A 26,595-nucleotide genomic window follows, 5' to 3' on the forward strand; every position below is an offset into this window, starting at 1 on the left:
AAGCTCCTAAGTGAAGGGTTTTGAGAGCAAATCAGGCATTCTAGGACGAGCAGACTATGGAGTCCATGCCCTTAAGAGGTACAAATGGTCCCGTTCTGTACATCTGGAAGGCATGGCTGATTTAAACATTTCAGACCCTGGATGAGGCCCAGAGCAGCCAACTGCTGGGAATGATTACTGCAGGATTAGAGAGGCCTGGCTCCAGCCAGTCTGGGAGAGACCCCCAAGAAGGCAGACCCTGGAGGAGCTACCCCCAGCCCTAGGTTCTTCCCCACCAACAACAGCTTTGCAAAAATTTGCTTCAGCTTTTTATGGCTAGAGTTCTTAGGAAACCCTGGACTCTTCCCTCTAGTTCTAAAAGCTTCCTCTTGGGTTGACTTGAAAAGGGAGTAAAATTATCTCCCCTATACCTGAAGCAGAGGCTTTCCAGCACCCCCAATCTGAGCATCTTGAAATTGGTACTTCAGGGTATCAGAGGAAATAAGATAAAAAGGTCATTTAGCAATATGCCCGGCAGTCAGTGGGTCACTTCTTCCAGTCCTGTGTAGTGCTCCTTACACTGGGGCATCCACATCCCAACAGACTCCAGAACAGCAAACGTGAAGACAGGGAAGAAAGAAACCTCCAGACTTTGCATTTTTCAACAAATCCCCAGTTCTAGCACACAGGGAGAAATGGGAGGTTTCCAGAGGGAAACGCCGAGGGTAGAGGGTTAGAGACAAGAATAAGCCCACTGTGTTTTTGAAATGGGATTTTAGTAGCCCAAGCTGGCCTTGAATTGTGTAGCTTAGGGGAGCTTTGAACTCCTGATCTTCCTGCCTCTACCTCCCAGGTGCAGGAATTAAAAGCATTCACCACCACACCCAGCTAGGGCTCATTCTTGAGTCTACTCTGAGAGTTGTGAATGGCTCTCAGGAGGAAGGACAGCTGGTATGTGGTCCACTGACCCACACTAGGGGTTAGGAATGTTATGCTGTCCTCAGGTAAGCTAACCCACCACCCTGTCTCCCTATGCCTAGGGAAGGTCTATGTTTAGGGGTGGAATGTGAAGATCCTGTACTTCTCCCTGCTGGAAGTGGGCCGGGAAAGGCTAAAGTGGGGGAAAGATCTGTTCTGAGAGGAAATCGAGTTAGTTTGGGGAGACATCTGGTGGACAAAGGAAAAAAGGCACGGAAACAAAGACAACTGAAATGTTTCATTCAATCTGGAGAAGGCTCCAGAGTCCTTACTCCAGCTGTCGGAGGCAGCACACAATGGAGTCAGTATCCAGGGGGTAGGCACCGAGGGCTCACAGAACTTTCCATGGTTCTACTGTGATACAGTCCACTGGGAGGAAGCTCCCATCTTTGAGGCCGAGAATACAGGGATAAGCACCTAGGATCAGATCATGCCTGGCTCTAAGAGCAGAGAGCAGAGGCACTTGGTGTCCACTGCATCACTCTGTCTCTGAATGCCTGGATGCTGACTTTCAGCAAGAAGCCTCCTGTTGTAGGGCAGTTCAAGGCCTGCCCTCATTGTCTGACCTGCTCACTCCCACCTTGGGTTTTAGTACGCTTCTCTGCTTGGATCCTTTCCCCAGCGGCTCCCAGGGCCTTCTCTTAGTTCTCACATGCACTCTGCTCACACACCTTTTTAGACTGCTTAACGAAAACTGGCTGGAGCAGTCTAGCGTTCTTCACTTTGTCTCGTTCCTGTCACCAAAATGCTGGTTCTTTGGAGACAGACCTTGCCTTTTCTGTGCTATATATAAAAATAAACTATAAAAAAAACAGCAGGAGGCCCCCAATAACTGCTGAGTTAAATTTTGTTATCACAGAACCCAGCCCTAGGCTGGGAAGGTTCCACAGCTCAGGACTATATGGGAGAGGAGTCCTAGCAGAAGGCTAAGACTCTGTGTTAGCCTGGGCCATCAAGCTCCTGTTAGCTAGCAAGCAGCTATGCACTGCTTTCACCTTGAGGACTTGGTGCTATCTGGCTGGTAGGGATTGGGGTCCTGGCCTAAGCAAGTCTCAGAGTTCTGGTGCCCACCACCTTTTTTGCCAGAAGAGGGCTTTTTGGTCACTAGTCCATTGTCATCCTTGATCTTCTTGAGTCGGGCTTTACTCTTCGGTGGGATGAAGAAGGTAAGGGAACTCTTGTTGAACTCCAGTGGGAAGACACCTACATCTCCATCAAAGCGATTCTTGGACACCTGCAGATACCGTTTCCCTGGCCCAGTCACCAGCTTCCTATCCTGCAGGATCATAACATTGTCTGCTTCTTGGCTTGCCTGCAGGAGAAAGGGTAGGAGAAAGAAGACATACAAGTAAAAGGAAGGTTGAGGGTTCATGGAGGAGAGGCACAAAAAGGAAAAGGTGGAGCTGAAGAGATGATCCAGTGGCTAAGAACACTGGCTGCTTTCCAGAGGACCCAGGTTCAATTCTCAGCATCTAAATGGTAGCTCACAACGTCTGTAACTCTAGTCCCAGGAAATCCAATGCCACCTTCTGGCCTCTGCGGACACCAACATGCATGTAATGCAAAGATAAACATGCAGGCTAAATACCCATACACATTAAACAAACTTTTCTAAACTTTATTTTTATTTTATATGGATTGGTATTTTGCCTGTAGGTATGTATTAGAATGCCAGATCCCATGGAACTGGCGTCACAGACATGAGCTGCCATTGGGTGCTAGGAATTGAACCTGGGTCCTCTAGAAGAGCAGTCAGTGCTCTTAACCACTGAGCCATCTCTCTAGCCCCTACACATTTTTTTTTAAATAATGGGGAATGGAAAAAGTACCCCCTATCACCAAGCTCTTTAAACAATGAATCCCAGTTGATGTTAGAGCTGCTGACTATCCCAGCCTCGTAACCAGCTTGCTGCTGTCTCAGACTTTGTGTTGCTCCCTCTGCCTGCAATGTCTCTCCTCTATAGTGGATTATCCTATATCTACCCAGCACATTCTTACCAATCATCTGTTACTTCCCCAAGGACCGCTTTTGATCTTCTAAAGATAGTACCACCAATTTTCTTTTTTAAACTTCTGCATTATTCTTGTTCCAAAGCAACATATTTTTGCTCCTCAACCTGAACTCCCCTTGCCTAGCTCAGGCCTGACATGTAAAAGGAATTTAGTATACCACTGGAGGCTTCGGGATGGAGCTGGTCCTGAGGCCCAGGAGGCCTTCCCTTATTTGATAATCTGATACTTACTGTCTGGAAACCTCAGTACAGCCACCGAGAAGTCTCCCCAGATGTCACAGGATGACGCAGACTGCTCACCATGTATTCGTGCTGCCTATCATAGCTCTCACCCCACTGAGCTGCAATGATGACGTCACTCTTTTCCCTACTAACAGATGTGAGCTCCCAGATGGCAAAGAACCAGCTACGATCCCTTGTATTCCTGGCCCATGTATTCCTCATGTCACAGCCCCAGAAGTGCTGCCTCCTGCTTTTTCAGGGCAGTCCTGAGGAACTAAGGCTGAAGGAAGACTGTCTCTAGGTACGCCTGCTCTCTAACTTCTCAGAGCTTGAGTGCCTGAAAGCCGACTCACCTTGGCTGAACCAAAAATGGAAGCTGTCTGCAGCTCCTTGTCGTCATCCTCCTTCCGTGGGTGAATGACCAGAGTCACGTGGCAGCTGTTGTCTGTCGCAAACTTCCGAAAGGCTCCAACGATGTAGTCCTGAGCTGCAATCCTGCAATGAAATTCAGCAATAAAAGAAGTTATTGGGTGGAAAATACACAAACTCTTGAGCCAGTCGTTCCATACAAACGATCCCAGCCCTACACAACTCTCTTCTGCTTAAGGACTCATACTCAGGTCCCTGGACAACTCCCCCTGCACAACCTCTCAGAAAGTAACAGGACTATGATTGTCCCTAGAGGTCAGCTTCACGACAGGACAAGTGCGCTGGAGTTAGACAGGAAGAACTCACCTGTCAGAAGAGAACTGCTCATGGCCCATCATGAACTGCAAGTTGTCGATGACCACATGACAAACATCATAGACGTAGACAGCGTGCTGCATTGTATCTATTACAGACCTGGAACAGAGCAGCAGCGATTCAAACAATCAACTACAAGCAGCCTCAGGACCCCCTGCAGGGAGAAGAGCTTGCACTGGAAAACGCTGGTATCACATGCTCTTCTGACTTCCCACTCTTTGGAAACTGCAAGCCTGTCTAAGGAGACTGGGAAAGTACTCTCACGGGGGCTGGAAAGGGAATAAAAACACAATGTATTGGGATCTCTCAAAAATGAAAGCCCAGGCATGGTGGTGCACGCCTTTAATCCCAGCACTCTGAAGGGAGAAAGAGGTGGATCTCTGTGAGTTTGAAGTCAGCCTGGTCTACAGAGTGAGTTCTAGGGCAGTAAGAGCTACCTAGAGAGACCCTGTCTCAAGTAAACAGATAGATAGATAAACAGATTAATTAATTAATTAATATTTCAAGACTACTTTTTAAAAAGTAAGTGGCCTTTGGAGATCTTACTTGATGCTCTGCTGCCCATGGAAGGTCATGAAGTAGAGAGGCAGGTCTTCAAAGCGGTCTGCCCACTCTTCGTACTTGTCCAGCTGCTCTTCTAGCCGCGTCACGGCAAACTGAGTCAGCATGACCCGGGCTAGTTTCACATTGCTGATCTCAAAGCTACCCCAAAGTGTGTTCACCCCTTGGGTACATAAATCCAGGGCATATTCACTGATGAATGTTGTCTTTCCACTCCCTGTTGGCCCTATAGGGGGATAGACAGAGCTCTGAGTTAGGAGGGAAGTCTCCTTTTAGCACTGCCCGTGGGGGCTGGAGATGCAGCAGCACTTAAGAGCACTTGTTGCTCTTGCAGGAGACCTAGATTTGATTCCTAGCACCCATCTGATGGCTTACAAACCATCTGTAAGTCCAGTTCCAAGGCTTATGACTACTGGCCTCTGAGGACACAAGGTACACATGTTGCGCAATGCACACATGCAGGCAAAACATTCATAACATAATAAATAAACCTAAAAAGAATAAATAAATTGAACACAGTCAGTGGCCAAAACCCACATACCTTTGTCACTTTATGGTCTAACCCTTAACCCAAAACAGTTTTTGAAGGCAGTGTTTCTCTGTATAACAGCTTTTGCTATCCTGGAACTCTCTGTGTAGACCAGGTTGGCCTTGAACTCAGAGATCTGCCCGCCTCTGCCTTCCAAATAGTGGGATTAAAGGCATATGCCACCACTGCCCAGTTGTAAAACTGATTTTTTTTTAACATTATCTTATGGGTATAAGTGTTTCATCTTCCTGTATGTCTGTACATCATATGCATACTTGGGGTCCTCAGAGGTCAGAAGAGGGCATCAGACCCCCTGGAACTGCAGCTAGACAGTTGTGAGCTGCTGTCTGGGTGCTAGGAAGTGAACTCGAATCCTCTGCCAAAGAAGCCAGTGCTTTTAAGTACTAGGCCATCTCTCCAGCTCCCAAAATAGTGATTTCCTAGTGAGTCACCTGTAAACACCGTGAGCTCGCCCTTGCGATGCCCCTTCAGCAGACGATTGAGGTCTGGGAAGCGACTCCAGCGGACCCCAGCCGCTTGCTCCACATTTGATAGCTCTCCTAGAACCTCCTCCCGGAGCTGCCGGAAAGACACAATAGACTTGTGCCAGGCAGGGAGCGCAGTACGGAGAATACGAGTAAGACTTAAGCCTTGGTTTAAGGCCTCCAGCGGACGAGGTTGTTGGTTACCAGGCCTCACCAAAGAGCATCGCTTGGGATTGAGTTTTCGGGCAAACAGTTTGGCGGCCTCCCAGGACCGAAGGTCATCCCCTAGCCAGAATACAATTCGACGGAACTGTTCAAGGTAAGGGAGTAAAGGTGGGGGTAAACAGACCGTTCCTCTGGGTAGGACAAGGGTGGGCAGCCCCATGGACTGGCTCAAGGCCAAGCTGTCCAGCTCACGGCTCGTGAGGACCACCTCCGCATCCCGACGGCCAATCAGTGGTAGTCCAAATAGGTTGTGGTAGACACCAGGCCGGGGAATGGTGGTCTCCACATACTGTACTCCATTCCCCTGATCTTCAGCCCCTAGTAGCTTCAGGCCGCGTAATCCTGCACTCCCAGGGGTGAACCAAGGGAAGACCAAACTTCGAGTAGATCGGAGATAGCGGACGCTGAACCTCCTGAGCGTGTCATCTGACACCTTGGATAGGCCAAACATCACACGAGCCAGCTTGGCCTCCTCAGGATCAGGTAGCTCCCAGAGAGGGATAGCTCGGTTCCAGATTCTCAGGACCTCCTCTCTGTCCTCAGCTTCCGGGCCCTCAGTAAGCAGGATTCCCTCTTTGGCCACATCCCCTCGTCCCTCCACACTGGCCTGGAAGTCTTCCCAGCTCCCTTCTGCTAGGCTAGTCATGCAGAGAAAGTGTCCTGTGGTCTTGTCAATGAAGAGGCAGAAGGAAGCGGTCGAATCCTTCTGGTTTTTGATATCTGAAGACCCAACAAAGGGGCTTGGTGCTCGAAGGCAACTGTGGCCATCCTGGAACGGGATCCCATGCGCCCGTAAATATTGGCGGATTTCAGTTGTAGTCACAGGCGACACTGGCACCTCTAAGGCTGGGAGCGCCTCCTTCCTGTACCTTCTGCGAGGAGGGCCTGGGGTCAAGCTTCGGGGCAGGCCCCTCCGACTCACCCACTCCCCTCGCAGAGGCAGCAAGATTCGGAAGGGGTAAGTACATCGCAGCAGGAACCACATTCCTAATAGAGTGGGATGCCTCTACTGCCAAAACTTTTGGTGTCTGGTGTGCCGCCTTCACTAGGCTAGACCCTAGGAGCCTTCCACAGAGCACCCCCAGGACTTCCGATAGCTGGCTTCTCTCTATCGCCCCTCAAACCGCTGCCTTACCGACACCCTTCTCAATCCCCTTGGTGCCTGTACATTGCTACTTCACATCTCTGCTCAGCTACACGACCCTTTCACGTCTCGGTCCCTCTCTTTACAACTTCTCGCTACCAGCTCACTTCTGGAACCCTCTACGGTCCCTCTAGACGGCTTCTCGGTCTCATCTCCTCACCTCTACACCCCTCCACGGACTCTCCTCGCCATCCTCATCTCTACAGCCCTCTGCATCCTGCCTGAACCCCAACAACAGGCGTTCTCCTCGGCTCCTAACTCTCACTGGGAACCCTCCACCCAGCTGAAGGTCACAGCTGAAGCCCGGCGCTCTCACTGCCCCCCGGGCTCTACCCCGCGCTCCAGGACACCCACGCTCCCGCCCCCAGTTCTCCTTTCTACCCTTTCGCCCGCAACGTGGGTCGCCCGCACGCGCCACTCGCTGTGACCTCGGAAGCAAAACTCTCCGGGAAGCCCGTGAACCCAGAACCGGAAGTCTCTGGTTAGTCCCGCCCGCCCTCTGGCAGTCCAGGCTGCCAAGCGGTAGCCATGACCGCGCGCGGGACCCCGAGCCGCTTCTTGACGAGCGTCCTCCATAACGGGCTGGGTCGCTACGTACAGCAACTGCAGCGCCTCAGCCTCAGCCTCAGTCGGGATGCGCCCTCGTCCCGCGGCGCCAGGTGAGGCCCACGGGAGCGGGAGGATCGGGGTAGGGGGCGCGGGGAACGACGGGACTGGGTCCGGGTCACCGCTCTCACCTTCGCTGGGCCTCGCAGGGAGTTCGTGGAACGTGAAGTGACCGACTTCGCCCGACGGAACCCAGGGGTCGTAATCTACGTGAACCCACGGCCGTGTGCGGTGCCTAGAATAGTGGCCGAATACCGTAAGTGGGGCCTCGCTGGGGCGGCAGGGCGGGATCCTCGCTTGCCCGCCGGGTTCTTCTTGTTTTGACTTCCGACCTGACGGTTTCCACTCATTCCCACGTCCCTCTGCCAGTTAACGGGACCGTACACGAGGAAAATGTCAACAGCAAGTCGGTGGAGGAGATCACGTCACTGGTGCAGAAGCTGGCGAACCAGTCCGGCTTGGATGTGATCCGCATCCGCAAGCCCTTCCACACCGACAACCCTAGCATCCAGGGCCAGTGGCACCCCTTCACCAACAAACGGACAGCCCTCAGCGGGCTGCGGCCCAGAGAACTCCAGGATCCTGCTGCAGCTTTGGAACAAGCACAGTAAAGAACCAGGCTTTGGACCGTGGAAGCGATGGCATTGGTTCCTCTTTTCGGATTTCAAGCTCTGGCAAATAAATGGAACCTACCGGGATGGGGAGGGGGCGTGGCCCGGGATAAAGAAAAGCTGACTGCTACCATTGCCCACTGCTAGATACAGTGACCTAATGAATACCCTCATTCTGATTCTGTTGGCCTCCTGCAACTGGAATGTAAGAAGGCTTCCAAGTGCTGTACGGGGTCCTCGTTTTCTGAAATCAAAATTATGATTTCAAAACGCAGTGAAGTCAAGGTTGACTTCTGAAGAACCCATGATGCTTGTTGCTCTTGCTGTGGCCTGGCATTGGGCAAGTCACCTTATATCTGTGAGTGTTTGTGTGCAGATTGGAAAACTGAAGTCGCCGGGTGGTAGTGGTGGCTCACACCTTTAATCCCAGCACTCAGGAGGCAGAGGTAGGCGGATCTCTGAGTTTGAGGCCAGCCTGGTTTACAGAGTAAGTTCCAAGACAGGCTCCAAAGCTACAGAGAAACCCTGTCTGGAAAAACAAACAGGAAAAAAGGAAACTGAAGTCATTAAAACTTACCTAAGACCACATCTGGAGGTTTATTTATTTATCATATGTATGGGTGTTTGGCCCGCTTGTATGTCTGCACCAGACGGAGAATGCCCCTGGAGGCCAGAAAATGGCGGAAGGTGCCCTAGAACTGGAGTTACAGTTGTGAGCCTCCTTGTAGGTTCTGGGAATTGAACCTGGATCTTCTGAAAGAGCAGCCAGTACTCTTAACCATCTGAGCCATCTCTCCAGCCCCTCAGGGTCATGCTTCAAAGGGTGTTTTTTTACCCCCTCAAGACAGAGTGTCACTATGTGGTTCTGGCTGTCCTGAAACTGTGTAGACCAGGTTGGCCTTGAAATCAGAGACCCACCCCCAAGTGCTGCAACTAAAAGGCATGTGGACCACTGTGCCTGGCTCAAAATGCATGCGTATTTTATGCATAAGCTCTACTTTTGACTCTAAAACCAGAGGCAGAACATAAATTTTTTCAGTGGTTAGTGTCAGAAGCAATGTGCCTCAGATTCCCAGAGCAGGTCCCAGATAACAAGCTTTCTGTAGTCCTAACTGCACTCCTAACCCAAATTCTCTGTACAGAAATAAGCCCTTCGGCTGGAGAGATGGCTTTGCCTGCTCTTCCAAAGTTCCTGAGTTCAATTCCCAGAAACCACATGAGCTTACAACCATCTGTAATGAGATTTGGTGCCCTCTTCTGGCCTGCAGGGATACATGCAGGCAGAACACTGAATACATACATACATACATACATACATACATACATCTTAAAAAAAATAGAAAGAAACCCTATCTTTCCCTGGATCAAGGAGTGGGAAGTGCTGAAAAATAGGGAAGAGCGCCACGACTGGCAAGAAGTGTCTTCCAGCCTTAGACAGGGCTGGGGCTAGAGACAAGCAGGGATTAAGAGCACTGGCTACTCCTCCAGAGGACCCAGGCTCAGTTCCCAGCACCTACATGGCACCCTGCAACCATCTGTAACTGGTTCCAGCAGATCTGACCTTCCCGGTCTCAGAGGGCATCAGGCATGCAGGTGGTACACAGGCTGCATACAGACAGAAAACCCAACAAAGGCCTTGATATGATGATACAGCTTTTCATTGCCAGCACTTGGAAGGCAGAGGCAACCAGATGGATGAGTTCAAGGCCAGCCTAGTCTACATAGAGTGTCCCAGGCCAGTCAGGGCTACATAATGAGACCAAGTCTTTAAAAAAGAAAGGAAAAAGGCAGGGTTGGGGAGATAGCTCAGTGGGTAGATGCAATCACTGCTAACCCTGACAACCTTGAGTTGTCAGGACTCAGTAGAAGGAGGAGCAGACTGTCCTGAGCCTCTGACCTCCACACTCACCTTGGCGTGTTCAAGTACATGCACACACAAGTGTTTTTGTTTTTAGAGCAATGAGCCGAGTGTGCTGTGTATCTGTAGTCCCACATATCCCAGAGGTGGAGACAAGCAGGATCACTTGAACCCAGGAGTTTGTGACCAGCCTGATAAAGCCAGGGGCAGAGCCAGGAGTAAAGAGCTAGGAGCCCTGTGGGTTCTTGAGCCGCTGTGACTTCGTCACCTTCATTATCAATGACTAATCCGAGCCTTAGCCAGTGGCCCTGTGCCTGCGCAGCTCAGGTACAGCAGGAGCGGAGCAGCTCATTCCTTATGTAAATATTTTTATGGGGATCAAAGCCAACCCTAGATGAGGAAATCTCTGCAGCACCTTCTCCATAGGCCAGAAACCTGTCCCTGGTAAAGACAGTCTAGACCAAGCAGACACTCAAAGCTGTGGGGAAAGAGGGCTTTTATTAACCAACATGAGGAGCAGAGCCCAGGCTCCCCGATCCATCACATGCCTCTTGCACCCACCTGGGTGGTGAGTGGGGGGCATTCCTGAAAAGTACAGCCATTCTCACAATAAATACATTCATTGTGGGGTGGAGGTGGGAGAGGTATGGGTGAAGGGCAGTAAAAACTCGTGGGGTTCCACGTTCTCAGCTACAAAAATAACAGTCATCCTCACCCAAGGGGAATGGGAGAGCTCAGTCAGGGTTGATTGTCCCATATGGGCCTGGAAACATCTGAGACCATTGGACCTTGAAAGCGCCCTGGTGAGGTAGGACAGGAATGGGAGCCAAGCATCCAAACTCCCAGCCTCTGCCCTTTGCATAGTTCCAAGAACGGGCTTCATGTGCCAGGTGAGATATCAAGTCACTTCCCCCTGTTGTGGTCTAGGAGAAGCAGTTGCTTGGTCCCTAAGAGGGAGGCTGGCTCATTGAGTGCAGTATTGGTCACTTGTCCTAGTTCTGTAAGGACAGCTAAATGGGAGGGGAAATCTCCCTTTGAAATATCCGCGGACCAAACCTAGTAGACACAGCCTGACTGAGGCAGCAAGGGGAGGCTCTGAATGTGTATGCGGGTGGACATGGAAGCAGATGATACGGGTGTGTTAGCACATACGCACGGGAAGAGGACAGGCCTGGAGTGCTGGCACTCCTGCGTGTGAACGAGAGGAGCAGGGAGGCGGACTCACAAGGGCTCCGCAGGAAGGGAGAAGAGGGAGTGATGGCTCTTACCTCCCAGGCTGGCCTATTCCCAGACTCGTGCCAAAGGATTACCACACGGGACTGGGACTGGAAATAGGACTAGAGATAGGAAGGTGATAATTGGGAGGGTGCCCCCGAATCTAGGCGGGATGATACCAGGAGGAGGGACACTGCAGCCCAGCTGATAAAACATTCTTCATGTGCACATGGGAATGTCAGCAGGCCTCGGATGGCTGGCAGAGAGAGAGGTCTTGTCTGAATTCAGGACTACCCAGCACACAGAGCTGTGCAGAGGGTGGCAGCATTGAGGCCATCTGGACCTGCAGAGCCCTACCTGAGGAGAAGAGGAAGGGTGGGCAGGTAATGGGATAAGAGAACGGTCCTCTCCTCCCAAGCTTTTAGGGTAAGGGATAGAAACTGGGTCTGGGTTTGCAGAGTGCATGGTCCTGAGGGAGCACCTACCTTGGAGGAGCACCGGTGGGCCTGGGCTGCTCACATGTGTGCCTTGGAGACTGAAGAGGGGGCTTTGGCTAACCATGATTCTGGCCAGCCCTACAGAGACATCAAAGTTGGGAGAGGGGAATGGAGTTGGGGGCGTGAAGGAGGGTGGCTGTGTTGGGGAGCAGAGGCCCAGCCTGGGGCAGCCAGGCTTGGAAGAGCATTTGTTTGGGAGGCTAGGCTCAGACAGAGCTCTCATCCAGCTGCTCTACCAGCTGTGTGTGTTTCCTCTTTTCCAGGATGCGGCTGAGCTCCTCCGCGAAGGAGCAGGGTCCGGCTGGCACTCCGTTGTTGCTCTGCCTCAGGAGCACATAACTACTGCCATTCATCCTTCGAAGCCGGCTGGGCAGTGCCACCAATCCATTGGTCAGCTCAGCCGGGGGTGGGGGTGGCGGTGGAGGGGGTGGGGCTGGGGCTCCTTCCCCAGGGATGATCTGGAGGCAGCTACTCTCCAGGCCCCCGGCCCCCTCCTCATCGTCACCCTCGTCTTCTTCTCCAGGACACTGGCCCGAGACTGTCTGCAGCTGCACAGCTGAGCCCCCTGCCCGGCCAGCCCTACCCAGTGAGTACTTTCGCCTGCGACCTCTTCTGCCTCCCCTCAGACATGCCACATAGAGGAGGGACGATGCCAGGATGAGGCAGAGGCCACCAAGTATAGCGATGGCTACCACATAGAACAACCTCATGTCATGTGCCAGCTGTGCTCCAGGCATGGCAGGGGCTTGGGGAGCTGGGGCAGGGGTGGCCGGCCGCACTGTGAGGCTGTAGGAAGCCAGCAGCATCCGGAGCCCATTCTCCTCAGCATAGCAGCCATAGTTACCACTGTGCTCCAGCTGTGTGTCTGTTACCAGCAGCCCATCCACTCCCACGCGGTAGCCATCCTGGCCATCACTCAGGCTCTTGCTCCCATTGAGTAGCCACAAAGCTCGGGCCAGGTTCGATGGCTGGTCACAGGGCAGGAGGACGTCATCACCCCGGAGCACAGAGCGGGTCTTCAGTGGTGGTGGTGGCCCTAGGGAGGATGGGAGAGGAAGGATCGATAGCTGCCCATCCCAGACAGCACTGGAAATGACAAGACAGATGGCAGACAGCTAACTTCTTGGCACCAAGTCTGGAGTCGGTGACAGCTAAGCAAGCCTGTGAGCGCATGAGGGTGCACATGGGCCCTGCCTGGGAAGTAGACAGTGTTTTGGGTCTTTTCCCCTCTCTCTAAGCTCATCTCCCCAGTGGTTTCTACCAAGGACTCCTAATCTTTACTTCAGCAGAGATTTCTTTCCTGAACACCAGACTTGAATATTTACCACCTGCTGGGAATCTCACTAAGGCCAAAACCTCATTCATCAACCATATCAGGTCCTTTGAATCGCTTCCGCCAGTGGCTCTGCCGTTTACATCAGGAACTGGGAGTTTCCCTTGCCTCTCCTCATGTCCATTCTCATGAGACTCTCAGACCTGTTCGCCTCTCTCCTTCCATGGCTGCCTGCCCTCTAGGGGCCTCGTTCAGTCTCCGATCCTTGCAACTACAGCTGATCCCTTGAAAACACAAATCTAGACTGACCAGATAGATCAGGAAATATAGGTATTTGCTGCGAAGCTCGACCTGAGTTCAATCCCTGGGACCCACATGTAGGAAGGAGAGACTGACTCCCATAGGTGTCTTACAATCCCTGGGACCCACATGTTGGAAGGAGAGAACTGACTCCCATAGGTGTCTTACACATGACGTACACATCCTCCTCACACAAATGCTTGGGAGCAAACTAAATATAGTTTAAAAAAAAATTTAAGACAGGAGCTGGAGAGATGGCTCAGTGGCTAAGAGCACTTGTTGCCCTTGCTGTAGAGGACCTGAGTTTGGTCCCAGCACCCATATGGTGGCTCACAAGCACCCATAACTCCAGTCCCAGGGAATGCAACCAAGCATGCACACAGTGCACATACATACATGCAGGCAAAATGAACTCATAAAATAGTTTGTTTTTTTTTTTGTTTTTTTTTTTTTTTGGTTTTTCGAAACAGGGTTTCTCTGTGGCTTTGGAGCCTGTCCTGGAACTAGCTCTGTAGACCAGGCTGGTCTCGAACTCACAGAGATCCGCCTGCCTCTGCCTCCCAAGTGCTGGGATTAAAGGCGTGCGCCACCACTGCCTGGCCATAAAATAGTTTTTAAATGTCTTAAAAATAAGCCAGATGGGGCCGGGCGGTGGTGGCGCACGCCTTTAATCCCAGCACTCGGGAGGCAGAGGCAGGCGGATCTCTGTGAGTTCGAGACCAGCCTGGTCTACAAGAGCTAGTTCCAGGACAGGCTCCAAAACCACAGAGAAACCCTGTCTCGAAAAACCAAAAAAAAAAAAAAAAAAAAAATAAGCCAGATGGTGGGGGCACACACCTTTATTCTCACCACTTGGGAGGCAGAGGCAGGCAGATCTCTGAGCTCGAGGCCAACCTGATCTACAGAGCAAGTTCCAGGACAGCCAGGGCTACACAGAGAAACCTGTCTTGAAAAACCAACCAACCAAACAAACAAATAGCAAAAAAAAAAAAATTAAAAAGATGAGTCTGGTCAGGTTACTTCTTGGTAAAAAAAAAAAAAAAAAAAAAAATTCTCCAGAGGTTTCCTATTGCTTTTTTTATAAGGACCAAAACATTTGCCACGGTCCCTGCTCATCTCCAGTCTTTTCCTCCTGAGCACCCTCTTCCCGCTGACCCAGCTGCTTGAGTGCCATTGCCCTCCTCATGCCCGCAACCTGCCTGGTTAGCTTAGAGATGGCACAGCTTGGATCAAAAGTACAAACTTGAATTTGACTGCTTCAGGCCAGGTTGATTCTAACCCTGCTGCTTCGTAGCTGAGTAACCATGGACAGTTTCCTGATATTCCCTGTGCCTCAGAGGGGTTGTCCCTCATGGGGCTGATGATGGGGCCTCTCACATAGAGTGTTGTGAGAACAGACACATGTGCTTAGATCAGTGCTTGCCACATACGTACTCAGCTCCGATTACTATCTTCCTTTAGTCCTTTAGATATCAGCTCTGCGACATAATCTTTCTTTGGAGATAAACACGTTACCCTTCTGCACCTCGCTGTAGTTGCAGTTATTAATAATTACAGATAGTTCTTTGTATTCACGTCCCCCCACCACTTAGGCATATACTTCAGATGTGGTCATAAAACTAGCACTAAGTCACTAACTCCCCACCCTGTCTCTCTCTCGTGTGTGTTGCTAGACAGTAAACCCACATAACGAGAAAAAAAGAGCTCTCTTTTTTTTTTTTTTTTTTTTTTTTAAGACAGGGTTTCTCTGTGAAACAGTCCTGGCAGTCCTGGAACTTACTCTGTAAACCAGGCTAGCCTTGAACTCACCGAGAACCACCTCTTCTGCCCTGCCTCCCGAGTGCTGGGATTAAAGGCGTGTGCCACCAATGCCTGGCTAAGAAAAGCTCTTTACCAATGAGTTACTTGCTCGACTGTCTCCAAGTCTTGAGCCTGCTTCTTCATTTACAGTGTATTTGGGAAATAGTTATCCACTGAGCATTTCCTGTGCTGGGTCATCCTCATGAATCCATCCAAGCACAGGCAGTCAGAAACATCCACACAGGTCTGTGAGTTCGACTCACCTGTATCCCTGCTGCCCTCACAGCCTCGATTTCCTCTCTCTATGTCCTGTATCAATGCTGTCCTGGGGACAGAAAATCAAGGTTCATGAACAAGGAGAAGTGAGCAGCAGGATTACCAATAACAGCTCACATCCCTTTCCTACTCCATTTAGGGCATGTCTCCCATCCCTACTTCCAACCTCTACCCTGGGACCTGTTGGCGACGGTGGTGGCCACCATGCAGGCATGGGTGCTGGAGTCCCAGCCACAGTAGGGGTCCCGTGCCAGGATACAGTCATAGCAGGAACGGTAGCGTGAACAGCTGGACAGAGGAAACTGAATGACTCCACTAGCAGCCCCCACATAGAGGCTGTGCTGGAACCAAAGAGGACAGTTGGTCAGCGACCCCACAGTCCCTACCCAGCCTCCCTAGCCCCCTTCTCTGTTGGCATATTGAGGTCAGGTCTACCTGCAGGGGAGAGATGACTAGACTGTCCACAGACTGGGGCTCCCTGAACACTTGTGTCTCTTCGATAATGTGCATTCCAGAGCCCAGGACCACGGCCTTGTGGATCCAGCCATCAGCTGATGTAGAATGGACAAAAGTCAGAACCCAGCAGTGTCATCTGCTCTCAGTACCCCACAGGAGGCCTAACGGGAACATCTCAGGAATCAGCCACCAGCAGTGGTCCCTCAGGACACTGGGCGCTCCAGGCCAATGTGGCAGGAGCTACTGGGTTCAGATGTCTCAGTAACCAAGGCCATTAGGGGGTCAGGGATTTGGATCAGGAGCACCTGTGCCCAGAAAGAGCAGGTCATAGGTGGGTCCAGCAGGTGTGCTGACGTGGGTTCCGGTGAGCTGTGTGTAGCGCACATTGCGCTTCAGCAGCAGGGGCCGCCCGCGTGTGGGCACCACAGGCCGAGCCATCAGTGGGTGCAGCTTCACAAAGTCCAGGACCAGGGATGGCAAGTCTTGGGACGAGTTGTAGCCTCGTCTGCGCAAGGAATCTGTGATGCACTGGGTTGGAGGAATGGGTGGTGAGCCGCAGGACTCCATCACCTGCCTCCCCTCCCAAGGCTTTGCCTACTCAGCATAGGCTCCAGGCCTGAGTGCTCACCGAGCCAGGCCGGGGTTCGGGCACCCCACCCTCATAGCGGCCCCAGCGCCGGGCACCATCCTGGTACTCCATGAAGGGGCCTGTGAACACAGCCTGCATCTCAGCCAGGTCATAGCGGCAGATGGCTGAGGCCTCCAGGGTCTTCCTAGGAATGGGACATAGGGGAGAACTTAGCCACACTGAATGGAACCTGCCCCCAACCCACGCTCCACCTGGAGCTACTGTTACCATGGTCCATGTCCACCTCAGGCCTATGGGCCTGTCTTGGGCATCAGTGCCCTCTGGCCCTAGGAGAGCTTGACATGCCTGACTCCATTTTGCAGCCTGCTCATCATTGACCTCAGCTCCAGCCCTTAGACGTCCTCAGTTTCTTTCCTTTGCCAGCACCCCTGAGCTTACCACTGTGTTGTCAGCGTGAAGACTGCATAGAAGTGCGTGTGGACCGACATATCAGCATCCAGGCTGCAGACGCCGCGTAGTGTCTCGTACTGTGGGATGTGGCAGATGAGACGAGCCTTCAGGAAGGATGTCCACTTCTTCTGTAGGATTTTCTTTCCTCCCAGATCTCCCTGGGGAGGTAGGAACACAGGATCAGGGTCAGAGATCTAACCTCTACCTGTACACTGTATCCTGACTTCTCCATACGCACCTTGCACACACGGGCTACTCTAGCCACGCGGTGGCTACTGCGACTCTGAGTGAAGCTGCTGGAGCCTTCTTCACGCTCCATGAAGAAGTAGTAAATCTTGTCATCGTCACCCACGGCACTGGCCTTGCTTTCCCGCACCAGCACAGAGAATACAAACTCAGCATCTGTGGTTGAGTATTTGGGAGGCTTATGAAACAGCCTGAGACCTCTCCCTCAGCCACGCCCCCTCGACTTCCCTCCGCCACGCCCCCTCGACCTCCATCCACAACACACATGCGCAAAATGGACAGGCCACCTGGAGACCTGGGAATGAGATGGTCATCTGCCCAAGGGAGTAAACAATAAAAAACAGACCCCTACCGCCCCCCATCATCATGCACCTCCTCCTCCTAACCATTGAGCCAGTGCATCGGTGCCTCCTCAGTTCTCAGAGAGTGTGGGTGGCGGCTCCGGCGGATGTCAGGAATACTCCGAAATTCATACCGTGTCGCTGTGTAGAGGCCTCCATCTGAGGCAGGGACATCCAGACATGAGATGCATGTCATGTACAACAGGGAATATGGCATGCATAAGTGGCAAGTCCTAGCAGCAAGATACGCATTCAGATCATCGCATTCTTATGCGTTAGGACTGGCGGCAGGAGGGTCTGCTCACCAATGATAAGGCCTGTGAAGCCACGGGCTGGGTCATAAGGACATTTCTCCTTTCCCTCCTCGAAGTTAGTAGGCAAGATGAAGGCTTCAGCATCCTGGAGAATGAGGGTCCCAATCAGTCAATGGTCCTGAAGACAGGCAAGCGCTGCAGCCCCAGGTCAGGTCAGTCTGGGGTTAGCAGTCAGGGCTAGGGATAGGAATACTCACAATGGCTGCACAGAGGGGCTGGAAGGCGTGGGTCCCACATGCATAGAAGTGGGTGGCATTGAGCCGCTGTAGGAATCGTACATGGTTGAAACACTCTGTCTATAGACAAAGGGAGGCAGTCATGTAAGTTCTCTGTCTGAATAGAAGCCATTTCTATTGGTCTAGCTTTGCAGTATGATTCTTTTTTGTTGTTGTTTGTTTTTTCGAGACAGGATTTCCCAGTGTAACAGTCCTAGCTGTCCTGCAACTATCTCTTGTAGACCAGCCTGGCCTCAAACTCACAGGGATTTGCCTGCCTCTGCCTCCTGGAGTGCTGGGATTAAAGGCGTGCGCCACCACCGCCCGGCCTGCAGTCTGATTCTACCTATAGGACATACTTTCCAAGATGCTTCCCACTAACTGACCCCACTCTGGCAGCTTCTCCTGTCTGTGTTTCCTGCAGTCCCTTCCACCTACCCTTCAGGAGCCATTGGTGCTCAAAGGCAGGGACCATTTCAGGGGAATGATGGTTTGACAGGAGCTCAAAAGTTGGGGTTTTTGTTGTTGTTTGTTTTTTTGTTTCTTGAGACAGGTTTTCCCTTTGTAGCTTGGCTGTCCTGGAACTCACTCAATAGACCAGGCTGACCTCGAACTCACAGGGGTCCACCTGCTTCTGCCTCCCGAGTGCTGGGATTAAGGGCACGCCCACTACTGCCTGGCTACTCAAAAATTACTTTTAAGCAATGCTCCTCCCTAATCCTGGAGCTCCCATAAATCCCAATTCTCTCTCTGTTGTCAGTCTCACTCTGGCAAAAAGCAAGCTCCCATTCTTCCTGACCCAAATAAACCTGTTCATCCGGTCTTTCCCACCTCCACCTGCATCCACCTTGCTCTGGTCCAGAAGCATCTTTGCTGCCGCCCACTCTCTCACCCCCACATTCAGCCACTTTCCATGGTTCACTCTGCCAAGGGGTTCTTGAACTTGGCCCACTTCACTGTTTTCATCCAGTACTGATAACCGTCACCTCTTTGTTGCACAACTCTAGGGGCTACCTGACCCCCTCCTAACCTGCTATGCTACTCTTTTTCACAGCTGTTTACTCAGTGACTGAGGGATGCTCCAGGAGTAACATTCAGACAGCACAAGGGGGCCTGTTGTCAACAGCCTCTCCCGTATTCCGGTCTCCCAGGTGGCCTGTGAGGGAGACCGTAGACAGCATGTCCGAAGTTCCCTTCCAGGATAGCCCATCTGTCAACACCCTCTTGCTCCCGTCCAATCCACTTCCCAGAGTGCCACAGATGTAAAACAGACCAGGGCATGGCAGCAGCTCCCGTGCCTGCAGCACACAATCCCACATGGCCCTGGGCTTGATCCCTGACTGCTCATTCCACCTCTTCCAGCCACAATGGCTGTCTCTGCACCCTCCCGGTGCCTAAGCTGCTGTCCAGTTCTCCTCGACCATCCTCCTGTCTGTTACCCAGAGTCTGAATCCATGGAAGGCTCCTATCCCCACTTTCTCTCCTGCAGCCCTCACCTGTTCCTTGTCAGCTTACTCAGGCCTTCTTTCTAACCCCTAGGACGCCCCACACTTTCCACTGTTCTTCCTGTCTCTAACCTGTCTTTCTAACCCCTAGGAAGCCCCACACTTTCCACTGTTCTTCCTGTCTCTAGACTCAGTCTATTTTCATCCACCTGGCACGTGGGACAAGACCAGCTTTCCTAGAGTAGCTCCCTACGACAGAAAAAGGGCAGTTGGGACGAATTCTGTAGTCAAATGAGCTTGGAAAGTACCAGGCGGGTGACTGCTCGGAGCTTTAATGATGTCACTGTGAGCTGGGAATGTTGTCCTTTCCAAACGTACTACACCAGTTCCGCCTTTGAAAATGAACGTTCTTCAGGATAATGCTTTGGAACATGTTCTCTGACACTGCTGCTCAAAGTGGTCTGAGAACCAGAGCAATCAGCTTCAGTAGGCTTTCCGGAGGTGTAACATCTTGGGCCCTTTCCAGACCTATTGACCTGGAGCCTATAATTCATGTGTGAGGGCCTCCAAGGCATCAGACAGAATGGGTGTCGTTGTCACAATACCGTCCAAACCTTTCGTGACCTGGGTCCACCTACCCCACTAGCTCTGTTTATTAGCCACAGTGCACTGAGGTAGCCTCTGATGGGAAGTCCTAGAGGGACACACCGCAGACTCATTGAGTCACAGCCCAAAAGTTTGAGGCCAAGGCTTTCTGTGAACCCTAATCCTCTTTCATTACCATCCAACTGCTGGGGTGACAGGCATCCACCACCACGATGCCCAGTGTGAATGTGCACTTGTGTGTGTGTCCTCAGCCTCCCAAGAGCTGGAATTGTAGGCATATGCCACCATAACTGGATTGGAATGTGTTTTTTTTTAATCTACTTATTTCATGTGTGTATGTGTGTGCCTATGCTATGGTACACATTAGAAAGACCAGACAACCTGTGAGAGTAGGTTCTCTCTTTTTGTGAGTTGTCAGGCTTGGCAGCAAGTGCCTTAACCTGCTGAGCAGTTGCCGGTCCAAGAGTGTGTACTCTTTTTTTTTAAATGTTTATTTACTTATTTATTTATTACGTAGACACTGTTCTGCTTGCATGCAAGAAGAGGGCACCAGATCTCATTATGGGTGTCTGTGAGCCACCATGTGGTTGTTGGGAATTGAACTCAGGACCTCTGGAAGAACAGTCAGTGCTCTTAACTGCTGAGCCATCTCTCCAGCCTCAAGAATGTGCATTCTTTAAAAAACTCCTCAGTTAAGTATGGTGGTACATGCCTTTAATCTCAGCAGTCAGGAGGCAGAGGCAGGCTGATCCCCGAGTTCAAGGCCAGCCTGGTGTACAGATCCCCGAGTTCTAGGCCAGACAGGGCTACACTGAGAAACCCTGTCTTGAAAAACAAAACAGAACAAAACAAAAACTCTCCAGCCAGGTGTGGTGGTGCACGCCTTTAATCCTGGCCCTAGAAAGCAGAGACAGGCAAACCTCTATGAGCTCGAGGTCAGCCTGGTCTATAGAGTGAGTTCCAGGACAGCCAAGGATACATAGTAAGATCTTGTATGAAATAACTCCAAAATAAGTACACAAATACAAACACTCTCTCTCTCTCTCTCTCTCTCTCTCTCTCTCACTCTCTCTCTCTCTCTCTCTGTGCTTGGTTGTTATACAGCCGGATGATTCCCCTGCCAGACACCTGCTTTCTAGTTAGAAAGACCTAACACTTGAGTAAGGTCCCTCCGTGAGCACCAGGCACTTGGGCCACTGTTCCAGTAAAGTCTCATTTTTTCTCTCTGTGGCATGGGGATAATAAAGCACCTTAGGGCTGTCTCAGAACTAGATCTAGTTGTCACTTGGTAGCAGCTACTTATTTGCTAGGATTCTAATTTGAGATTTCCCCGGGGTGGGGATGGAGGCTGGGGTAGAAGGGTTGCCTCAAGGCCCACCATTCCTGATGCTCACTGTGGTCATGCTGCTGGCTGTACATCTGTACCGTGCCATCTGTGTCCCTCCCAATCTCGGCACCCCTGGCTGAGGAGGAAGAAAGGAGAGCTTGGAACAGGCAGATCACATACCTGGTTGTTTTTCCCTTTCTGCCGACACTTGCTTTGCATCTCTGGGGAGGCCTCCCAGTGGATCTAGTGAGAAGGAAGGGAACAGACTGCAATATTGACCTCAATAGCCAGTACCCAGAGAATCCCACAGTGGGGCTCCAGAGGACAGGGGAAACTGGAGTGGGCTGGAAGGCTGGGGAAGTCTCCGGGTGACTGAGATCCCAGGGTGCTGGAGACCTTATGGTTGGTCCAGGTGCCAGGGGCTGACCTCTTTGTGAGCACCATCTCCTATGTCACGGGCGCTGAGAGAGAACAGGGCGCCCCGAGCTCCCACCAGCAGCCGTTCTGAAGCCTCCTCCAGCAGGAGGGTTGAATAGTTCTGGGCTTGGCCCCTGAAGTGCCGGATCCGGGAGAGTTCTGGGAACAAGAGAGGCAGGGAGGTGTCTGGGGGGCTACTTCCTGCCCCCAGCTCTGGCAGCCGTCGCCTTTCAAGGTTGGGGATCTAACCTTCATAGGAGATGGTCATCCGTGGGGTGGCATCTAGCTCTCGGGGGGGTCTCCGCAGCGAGGGTCCAGGGACAGCTGTTACTGTGAGGAAACTGAAGAGGAGGGGCCAAAGCCTCCCCCACATCTTCCTGGGGAAGTTCAGAGCCACAAGACCCCAAAGGCAGCCAGGGCCAGAGTCACAAGATGGGAGGGGAAGAGCAATCTCTGGGGTCAAAGTCCGGGTAGTGATCACATGGAAGGTCAGGGGTCAGGAGGCCATGGGGATCAAGTAGTCATAGGGCCATGGAGGATCCTGAAATGGGGGGGACATGGAGCCACAAGGTTGTGTGGCCATGGAATCACAGCTCAGAAGTCAGAGGGAGGGATGGGTCACGTGCCTTTCTGCCTCAAACGCAAATTCCATGGAGAGCGGGGCCTCGGAGGGTCCCAGCAGGGTTGTAGGCTACTGAAGGGGTCACCTTGCCCCCAAACAAGGGTGTGGGGGGGAGTTTCAGTTCTCTCTCTGTTTTCTGAAGGAGAAAACGAAACAAAACAAAACAAAAAATCAAAATCCCTCCAAAATGGGAAACTCTTTGCTCTGTGTGTGGGTGGCAGACGGATGGCATGGACAGACTTCAGGGGGCACTGAAGGACAGAGGCCCGACATCCACAGAACTCCCCCATCAGGACAGACTCACAGGCATTTTGCCCATCTCTGCCCTGGTAAAGAAGGCTGTGGTGAAGGTACCGCCTTTGTAAGACCCTACACCAGCTTTAACCCACACCCATGGAAACACTCTTGCCCAGTCAGACAATGGGACCATTCTGGTAGAGCATTGGTTCTCAGACAGGCCTATCCCCCGTAGTGCTGCCTGCGGGGGTGCCTTCCGCAGGAGGCCTGGGCAGTCGGTTAATGGGCCTTTGTTAATTTTGTCCTGTTTCCCCTTTGTTTTTTCTTTCCCATTGGCCTGAGAGCTCCCTTTGGAATTTCTCTTTAATTAGACACTTTTCTTTGGCATTTTTCTCTGAGGGGGTGCACATCTCTGTCCTGCCCATGCGAGTCCATACTGCACCCTCTGGCTGGGCATCCACACGAGTCGAGTCCCTACTGGCTAGACCTAACTGCGGGCAGGTAGCACCAGTGTGAGGGGGTGGGAGTGAGGTGCGTGAATCTGGGTCCCTGAGCTGCACAAGTGTAATGTCTGTGCAAGAGAGGGCAGTGTGTGCAAGACCAGTTAAGACCTAGACAACAACGTGGGGACAGTGAAAATAGGACCCTGAAATCCTGGCCACCTTTAGTCTTGCAGGTGAGGTGGAGGTGGGTGGTAGGCCTCACCCTTATCTCTGGTGAACTTTCAAAGATTTCCTGGGCTGGACAAGGTGTGGAAGACGCCTGATCCACCCAATGTCATTAGACACCCATAGGCAGGGTCAGAGGGTGTCACCGTGCTCTCTTTTTCCTTCTGGGTCAAATATTAACTCTCTGGCCTTAAAGAGGGGAGGGATCTGGAGCTGGTGAGAGGAACAGCAGGAATTTGGAGAGTCTGTTCAAGAGTTAAAAGTTAGAACTGTATGAGAGGGAGCAAAGAGAGCCTCTGCACCACAGAGAGCAAGCGCCTCAAGTTCTCGTTTTGGGGGCTGGGGCCACAGGAGGTTCCAGGCTGCCTGAGCTCCACCTGACTGTGAAGGCACACCTGTTTACATTTGGGGCCTCCTATTTGCTCAGCACAGAAGGGGGAGCCCTATGGGCTGGCTGAAGCCAGTGCCAAGGACAAGGCAGGAAGAACAGATCCTAGATCAGAGGACCCAATTGGTGCGCAGTGCACGGCCCAGGTGTGCATTTATTTTGGGTCATGTGGGTCCCAAAGAATGTGACACTTGCACACAGGTGTGCACGCATGTTTAAGTAGGGCAGAGAGCACATGTACTTACAAGAGTCATGCACCCCCACCCCCCAGAGGCTTAGCAAAAGTATGCTCACACAAAGGGCCAAGGCCACACAGTAACAATACACACAAGGTTGTGCCCACAGGCCAGTCAGTCAGTGGTTCACATATCCTCCCTGGTGCACAAGCAGGACACATACATTGCTTCCTATTCAACAGGAGTTCCTTGTCCACACACATTTGTACGGGGCATGCACACAAAATAGTTGATAGTGGGCCAGGCACAGCACACACATGTATTCAGAGACCTCAACCACAATTACATCAGGCAGAGACAGACAGACACTCACGGTGAAATGCCAGGCACAGCACACATGTATTCAGAGACCTCAACCACAGTTACATTGGGCAGAGACAGACAGACAGACACTAGCGGTGAAATGCCAGGCACAGCACACACATGTATTCAGAGACCTCAACCACAATTACATAGGGCAGAGACAGACACTCGCGGTGAAATGCTAAGGGGTCCGGCTTTGGCTGAGATGCACAGCAGAATCCCATCCCTTTTCCTGAAAGTCTTGGTCTTGGTCGGAAGGCCAGTTCTCTCCCTCTCCGTGTGTGTGTGTGTGTGTGTGTGTGTGTGTGTGTGTGTGTGTTAGGGTGAGGGGCTTTTGACCTGGGGTGAGTGCTTGAAAGGGAGAATGGGTAACTAACCCGGAGAGGAGGCCCTCAGATTTAGCCAAGGGAAGATGGAATGCTACCTTACCAGCCCCCCCCCCCTTTCCCCCTATGGACTGCATCTACATCTGGAGAGCTGGGCTGAAGCTTTCAGCCCCCACTTAACCTGTTGGGAGGGCCGGGTTAAGGGGCAGGGGGTGGAGCATGCCACCCCTCCCCCAGCGGTAAGAGGGTTCAAGGTCTCCAGTTCACACCCCACACTTCATTCCAAGTTTGGGTTCCTTCCCAGGGCCTGCCTGCTGAACTCTGATCATCTTCAGTTGGATCCTAGGGTGGAGAAAACTGGGGAGGGTTCCCCCCAACAATAAGCTCAATAGACTCTCGACCTTCATCCCTGATGTCCACCTGCCTGGGGTTAGCGGTATTTCCCTCTGTCCAGTAGGATGGCGGTCTCTCCTGGCTTGAGGGCACCTCTCCCTCGCCTTCCCCTCCCTCCACCATCCTGGACAGTCCGCGGTTCTCTCCTCTGATCAGATCTAACCTCAGTATCTACTGCTGCAGCTCTAGGGGACAAGCTCTCCTTCGATCCCGCTGGACGCCAGGAGACATGACCCAGATCCAGGGGAACATTGTTCTCCACGCGGGTCTCTGTCCCGCTGCGAACCCCGACTCCGCGAAGGCAGTCTGCTCCCTGTGCGACCCGAGGCCTGGCCCGCACCCCTCTAGAACCTTTTATGCGGGACCGGGGGTCTCGGCGGTGAGAAAGGCCTGGCCTATCTTGGAGGGTGGAATGGACGAGGACAAGGCTTTGCCCGGCCGCGGCCCCCAGCCCTGCCACCGCCCGCACTCCCTGCCTCCCTCACCTTTGCGCTGGGATCCGGGGCCATAGAGACGGGCGATGTGTGGTTCCGCGGCCCCACGGCACCAGCTGCGGGAGGAAGGGGCCGCGGCCGGAGCGAGGCGAGGCGGAGTGGAGGCGGAGCCGGGGGTGGGGCGGGGGCCGGAGGCGGGCCGGAGGCGGGGGCGGGGAAGGGCGCCTGCCCTCTTTCGCGCCCCCCACCACGCACAATAGCTACGATTTGTGGGAGACGCTCGAGACCCACGGCTCCTAGTGTCCCCTTTCTTCCAGGCTTAGTCGTTTTGGGTACCGCCCGCCACTTGGTACTGGTGGTGGGGATGCTTATCACTGCGTGCGCCCTAAAACAGGCTGATCCTGCCAATCTGCCCTGGTCCTAAGACCCCTCCCATTTACCCATTGCAGGGACGCGTAAACCTCGGGTCCATGAATGCTGTACTCTGCTCTCTAACCTGCACCTCACTTCTTGCAAAACATGTTTACCATGCTCTCTTGTCTTTGGCTTAGGGTGCCGGTGTGCAGATGGGGACTACTGTAAGGGCATCAAGCTTCTGCGCAGCTTTTGGTTCCCAGTTCAAGGTGTGTGGCTCCCCCTCCCCGTCCCTGCCAGGCTGATCAGCTTGAGGTCTGAGTGGGTGAGATGGGGGCCTGGAAGGATGAAGCGACAGCACACAGTATACGCTCTTTATGCAAAAATAACCCACAACCATGCGTACGGATTCACTCAACAAATTTCAGCCCAAACCTAGGCTCACTTCAGAGATTGTGTTTGTCATTTTCCATCGTCATTCTTAACTCCAAACTTTCAGTCTTTCCAGTCAACTAAATAACTTGTGCTTACCAGCATCAATCTCCTCCCCCAACTCCTTTAGGATGCTCTTCCCTGCAGATTCAGGCTCTCCTCCTTCCCAGGGCTTATTAGAGTGAATCCAAGGCTGGGGTTCTGGCTCAAGGGTACAGTGCTTGCCTAGCATGCAGGACTGACACCCTGGTTCCACCCCCAGCACTACAGAAACACAAAAACAAAATCAACAGTGTTATTAGCCTTAAATGCTAGTGAAACCTGAGCTCTGGCTATGAACCCTACACCTCCTCCCCAAATCCATGACATTATGATGGGCAAAGAGCATGAAAAATAAGACTAAAGACTCTTTCTTGCATGTACCTAGATGTTTGAGTACGCTTCTAGTGGCATATGAAACTGATGAGAGCCTAAGAGGAAA

At 52.3% G+C, this 26,595-nt stretch overlaps 3 protein-coding genes across 4 annotated transcripts; 1 reads left to right on the forward strand and 2 right to left on the reverse strand.

Moving 5' to 3' along the window:
* Window positions 1-1,174: 1,174 nt before the first annotated feature.
* Window positions 1,175-7,288, reverse strand: Twnk (twinkle mtDNA helicase). 2 transcript variants are annotated; one of them, XM_041662018.1, is made up of 6 exons: window positions 6,343-7,288; window positions 5,478-6,204; window positions 4,482-4,722; window positions 3,927-4,034; window positions 3,545-3,686; window positions 1,175-2,269 (listed from the first exon to the last, which is right to left on the reverse strand). In XM_041662018.1, the coding sequence occupies exons 1-6, from the start codon at window positions 6,718-6,720 to the stop codon at window positions 1,949-1,951; spliced, it is 1,917 nt and encodes a 638-aa protein (XP_041517952.1). In that variant the 5' UTR covers window positions 6,721-7,288; the 3' UTR covers window positions 1,175-1,948. The 2 variants fall into 2 exon arrangements, with proteins under 2 accessions (XP_041517952.1, XP_041517951.1); XM_041662017.1 differs by having other exon boundaries at window positions 5,478-7,288.
* Window positions 7,289-7,361: 73 nt separating this feature from the next.
* Window positions 7,362-8,275, forward strand: Mrpl43 (mitochondrial ribosomal protein L43). The gene is made up of 3 exons (XM_041661494.1): window positions 7,362-7,538; window positions 7,635-7,741; window positions 7,855-8,275. Exons 1-3 carry the CDS (start codon window positions 7,408-7,410, stop codon window positions 8,094-8,096), a joined length of 480 nt encoding a protein of 159 aa, XP_041517428.1. The 5' UTR covers window positions 7,362-7,407; the 3' UTR covers window positions 8,097-8,275.
* Window positions 8,276-10,433: 2,158 nt separating this feature from the next.
* Sema4g (semaphorin 4G) lies at window positions 10,434-25,484 on the reverse strand. Its single transcript, XM_041661493.1, has 16 exons — window positions 25,380-25,484; window positions 21,971-22,479; window positions 21,732-21,880; window positions 21,485-21,547; window positions 17,909-18,007; window positions 17,703-17,796; window positions 17,443-17,556; window positions 17,049-17,212; window positions 16,799-16,968; window positions 16,400-16,544; window positions 16,077-16,299; window positions 15,751-15,866; window positions 15,496-15,656; window positions 15,303-15,364; window positions 11,655-12,702; window positions 10,434-11,526 (listed from the first exon to the last, which is right to left on the reverse strand). Exons 2-15 carry the CDS (start codon window positions 22,092-22,094, stop codon window positions 11,873-11,875), a joined length of 2,514 nt encoding a protein of 837 aa, XP_041517427.1. The 5' UTR covers window positions 22,095-22,479; window positions 25,380-25,484; the 3' UTR covers window positions 10,434-11,526; window positions 11,655-11,872.
* Window positions 25,485-26,595: the final 1,111 nt, after the last annotated feature.

The sequence above is a fragment of the Microtus oregoni genome, unplaced genomic scaffold, assembly GCF_018167655.1.
Source record: "Microtus oregoni isolate MIOR12 unplaced genomic scaffold, Mior012 000012F_ref0000307, whole genome shotgun sequence".
Lineage (NCBI taxonomy): Eukaryota > Metazoa > Chordata > Mammalia > Rodentia > Cricetidae > Microtus > Microtus oregoni.